Genomic DNA, 5,031 nt, shown 5'->3' with positions numbered 1-5,031 from the left:
CCTCACCAGAATCAGCGTTCAATTCTCTACCTTTTGGTATGTTTAGTTGACCTGATTTCTTTTCCAGTAAAAAAAACGACTGTGTAACGCTAGATATACATGTCTTGTTCCATAAGATCCGTTCTTTACTACATTTTTGCATCTTTTGGCCAAAAACTATGCATCTCTCCAGATTCAACGTTCAATTCTCTACCTTTTGGCAGGACTGGTTGAACTGTTTTCTGTCCTAGTTAAAAAACGGGTGTGGAAAACTATTTACACACGTTTTCCGACACCTGCCCGTTTTTTAATCACAATTTTGCATACTCTGTCCAGACTCAAGGTTCAATTCTCTACTGCTTTCTCCCCTAGTTAAAAAACGGGTTTGGAAAACTATTTACACACGTTTTCCGACACCTGCCCGTTTTTTTAAACTTTTGCATATTCTGTCCAGATTCAACGTTCAATTCTCTACTGTTTTCTGTCCTAGTTAAAACACGGGTGTGGAAAACTATTACACACGTCTTCCGACACCTGGCGGTTTTTTAATCACAATTTTGCATACTCTGTCCCGATCCAACGTTCAATTGTCTACCTTTTGGCAGGACTGGTTGAACTGTTTTCTGTCTTAGTTAAAAAACGGGTGTGGAAAACTGTTTATACACGTTTTCCGACACCTGCCCGTTTTCTAACCACACTTTTGCATATTCTGTACATTGTATCCTCCACCGTTTGGTGTGATTCGTCTAGCCATTTTTTTCGTAACAATCAAGAATCGGCCATGGATTACTATCACCAACTAGTTTCCCACGACCTTTCTTCCTTTTTTCCTTCCTTTGTGCCTCGGCATGTTTTTTGTGGCCCACCGAGAACCAGGTCATGTTACTTAAACCTCTCTCGATTGCAAGACCTTCAACTTTTTTCTAGGAAAACTCAGCTCCACGTGCAATATACTGACCAGCCCCCTCGTTCCCAGGCTCTGCACCAACATCGTCCTTGGATACATCTGCCTGGAGCTTGTTTACATCGAACTCGACCACCACTCCACCATGCGGACTCACCGTGAATTGGAAAGGAGCTTGCTGAACCCGTCTCTTCGGAAAGCACGGCACAACGTTTACGCAACCACAACTGGATTCTGGATCAAGCCCCGCCTTTTTCTCGCTATACAAGCTGAATTTCTTGTGGCTTTTTCCAGTATTGTTTTAACCTTTTATCTCAACATGAGGCCTTGTGGCCGTCGCGATTGAGTCCAATAAAAGTTCTTTTACAATCATCCAGTTGTCTCGAAACTCTGATTTTCTTTGACTCGTGATTCTGTTGTCTTAATTGCAGTGTATTGGATTTGGAAAATTTGGTCGGATTTGACAAATCCAAATCATTTCAACAATTTCCAAATCCAAATCAAATCATTTTGTAAAAAATCTGAAAATTTCAAATCAAATCAAATGAAAAAAGAGTCAAATCCAAATCAATTCGAAATTGATTTGATTTTTGTCAAATCCAAATCAAATCCAAATCAAATCCTCTTCAAAATAATGAAACCAATTAAGAAAAAAACTTGTTTATGCTGGGTTCTTCACTCAACTTGTCAACTGTCACTTTACGTAACTTATTAACCAAAAACTTAAGAAGAAAACATAAAAAAACTAAATTAAAATAACTAGATAAGCGACAGGCCGACAGCTATTAACTTATTAAGTGATGATGATGATTAAGTGAGGAAATGATTAAGAAAGGAAATGGCAGTTTTTTTTAATAAACAAAAGCATTTGAAAAAGGCTAGCTTTAATTATATTTTTTTTTGCTGATTTAATATCAACAGCCTTGCTAAAGCCACGCTCAATATTACTTGATGATGCTGGAACGCCCATCACGTCTCTAGCAATGGGGGCAAGAGCTGGGAATCTATGCTTATTTTGTTTCCAGAATAAAAGAGGACTGTAAGACAAATCGAATTCTTCCGAGTCGTTGACAATCGGGAATTCGGAGAGATATTTTTAAAATTCCTCTAATACTTTTTCTGAAGCAGGATAAGATTCAGTTCGTGGTTTAGGTAAAACTGAGGACAAAATGGGGCGATTAAATTTACTTCTTTTTGCAGCCGATGAAGTCTCATAGTCATTAGGGTCCTGTGAATTATGACGTTTTTCATTGGCAGAACTCTCAATTTCGTTCTCACCTAACAATAAATGGGGTAAAAATGAGTCCATTTAATCAATTGCAGAGAAATGTAAATATTTAAACGAAGTTCGAAACTTTCTACTAAGTTATTCGATAACGGGACAAAATGATGTCTGACACTGCTCTGAGAACGGCTTTTTCGTCGAGACCACCAGCTTCGATGAATGATTTCTTGATGCGAGGGTCTAATATCGATCCTATAATAAAAATTCAAATGTTTGCAAATTGTAATGAAATATTTAAAACAATCTCAGTAAAAATTTTACCAATTAAATAGAGCGAATCATTCAGAACATAATTCAACCTAGTCTTGAGGGACTTTTGGAGAGCTTCAGCCACCGTTTTACACTAATTGATGGATCGAGCATCAGGATTTACTTGAGGATCCAGGCTACATTTGTTAACTAGATCCAGGTAGAACGGAATAACTAGTCCAATCGTTTCAGGTTCTTTCTGAAAAGCATCCATTGCTATTTTAAATGGTCCAAGTAGAATGACGAGTTCTCGCAAACTCTTGATTTGTATGGCTGTAAGAGAACCATGAACAGCGCAGCTGTTAAGTTTCGATTGTATGTTGGGATCCTTATCCATGGCTTCCAATGATCCTTTTATCATCCCATACTGCGAACTCCAGCGGGTTTGGTTTAACATTGGAATTTTGAAACCAACACAATCCATTAACGTCTTCATGTCAACGACACTCCTCCTTATACCACCAACAATCTTCCCTAGAAGATTCAATGCACCTTTGGCAACTTTCTAAATAAAATAAAATCATAATTAGAGAAAGTATTTATGAAAAGTTTCAAAAACTGACCTCAAGGACTAAAAGTCCGTCTTTGATGGCTAATTTGACATGGTGGGGCAAACATCTTGCATGATAACCAGCCGTTACGTTGTATCCAGTCTCATTACACTTCTCGGTGTTGTCGTTCAGTAACGATTCTAAATCCAGATCTAATACAAAATGATCTTCGGAATCCGAAGCATTGCTTTCTAAGTCATTGCTGTCTGCCTCGGCAATTAATTCAGCAAACTCGGGGACTAGTAGATAGTTTGGAACGTCAATTCCCGCCTCAATTTCAATTCCTATTAACTCCTCTTCCTCTTGAGCTTTTTCCGTCTCGTCCACAAATGTTGGAAGTTTAACCCTTAAAGCAGCAATCATGTTACGGGCGTTGTCAGTAACACACCGAATCTCCTAAAATGAGCAAAAACGGAATAAGTAAGAATTAATTCATTCATCAGCCAAACGAATTGATTTCTTAAACTTTACCTTTTTATTTACTTCCCAATCCTCAATCGTAGACTCGTATTCCGCAAAGATTGCTGCTGCCGTATGATTCTTTGGCATCTCACGGAGGGAGAGAAATGCTGTAAAGGGTTCATAGTCACAAGGCACCGCAGAACATGATACACCCAAGAATCCTTCCATTGACTTAGAAGACCACAAATCCATCATTACTGAACAAGCAGGGGACGAGGCAAGACGTTTTCTTAACTGTTGTTGCAACTTCCTCATAAAGATGTGGAATGAGTGTCTCTCGCATTCGTTTGTAAGAAGGAATTTGGTAATCTGGAACTGCAGCGGCCATCAAATTCCGAAACCCCTCTCGTTTTAAAATCGTAAGGGGAAGGTTGTCCTTGCAGATCATTAAAGTAACCAATTTATCTAACTGTTATTTTTTGGCCTTAGAAGTTTTCTTTCCATTGCAAACAAACGTGGTCATCGAAGATTGTCTGAGACTGGATTTAGGATAGGATTTAGGAATTTTGCCATATTCCTCAACATGATTCCTTTTGATATGTCTTAAAAAATTTGAATACGAGTCTTTGTTTCCAGAATGATAGATACCAGAACTGCAGAACTTGCACTTTGCAAGTACTTTTCCAGATGCTTCATGCCAATCAGTCAAACAAGTCTTCCTCCATTTTGGCCATTTGCTTTGCTCAAAAATCGGGATAGAATGCGCACCTTCTGGTAACTTAGATGTGAAGGTAGTTGTGCAGTTTCTTCATCTGCTTGCTCATCTTCAGTTTCCATACTTTCATCAATTCGCCCGTGATTTTCTTCTTCGGCTAATAGTATACGTTCTTCATTTTCTTGAGAAATGTCTTGAGCAAGTGGAGTATTAGTAAGATTTGTAGCTCGAACGGTTTGCCCATTGCCTGAGGTACCACGTCCTCATGAGCTGCCACGTTCTCGTGAGCTACCACGTCCTCGTGAACCACCTCCTCGTGATTCGTTTTTGTTTCCTCTTGTACTCATTCTAAAATGTCAGTTAAAATAAAAGGATTGATGAGTTCACAGTTCTACATAGCTAGTTGTTAAAGTAGTACCTTGATGTAGGTAAACTAAACTAACAGAACTAGACCTGGCTAATTAGTCGCAATCAGAATTCCAACTGATTTCAATTGGCTCGCAGTAACACCATGTACAACAGAAAGATACATAAGCTAGTAGTAGACCAAACTAATCTACAAAGAAAAACTTTTTAAGTGTTGGAACATGGCGTATTAACAGGACTTATACACTGATACCTTTATTAATTGTCTTTGAATTTTTGATGTAATTGATAGATGTAGATTGATGAGTTCACAGTTCTACATAGCTAGTTGTTAAAGTAGTACCTTGATGTAGGTAAACTAAACTAACAGAACTAGACCTGGCTAATTAGTCGCAATCAGAATTCCAACTGATTTTAATTGTCTCGCAGTAACACCATGTACAACAGAAAGATCCATAAGCTAGTAGTAGACCAAACTAATCTACAAAGAAAAACTTTTTAAGTGTTGGAACATGGCGTATAAACAGGACTTATACACTGATACCTTTATTAATTGTCTTTGAATCTTTGATGTAATTGA

The 5,031-nt window shown here is 38.1% G+C and overlaps 1 protein-coding gene across 1 annotated transcript; it reads right to left on the bottom strand.

Moving 5' to 3' along the window:
* Positions 1–1,979: 1,979 nt before the first annotated feature.
* LOC116919331 lies at positions 1,980–3,598 on the bottom strand. Its single transcript, XM_045171184.1, has 7 exons — positions 3,440–3,598; positions 3,241–3,364; positions 2,977–3,117; positions 2,542–2,891; positions 2,430–2,481; positions 2,262–2,360; positions 1,980–2,161 (listed from the first exon to the last, which is right to left on the bottom strand). The coding sequence occupies exons 1-7, from the start codon at positions 3,596–3,598 to the stop codon at positions 1,980–1,982; spliced, it is 1,107 nt and encodes a 368-aa protein (XP_045027119.1).
* Positions 3,599–5,031: the final 1,433 nt, after the last annotated feature.

The sequence above is a fragment of the Daphnia magna genome, linkage group LG3, assembly GCF_020631705.1.
Source record: "Daphnia magna isolate NIES linkage group LG3, ASM2063170v1.1, whole genome shotgun sequence".
Classification (NCBI taxonomy): domain Eukaryota; kingdom Metazoa; phylum Arthropoda; class Branchiopoda; order Diplostraca; family Daphniidae; genus Daphnia; species Daphnia magna.
Note: the sequence above shows the minus strand (reverse complement) of the source record. Positions and strands in the feature narration are given on the sequence as shown.

Bases quoted from the DNA above. Each gene is read 5' to 3' on its own strand.
- LOC116919331 (XM_045171184.1), bottom strand. From the start codon at position 3,598: ATGGAAGGATTCTTGGGTGTATCATGTTCTGCGGTGCCTTGTGACTAT. The intron at 3,365-3,439 runs GTAAAGTTTAAG...TGCTCATTTTAG, and splicing joins ATTGGGAAGTAAATAAAAAG to GAGATTCGGTGTGTTACTGA. The intron at 2,482-2,541 runs GTAAATCCTGAT...GCTCTCCAAAAG, and splicing joins AATGTAGCCTGGATCCTCAA to TCCCTCAAGACTAGGTTGAA.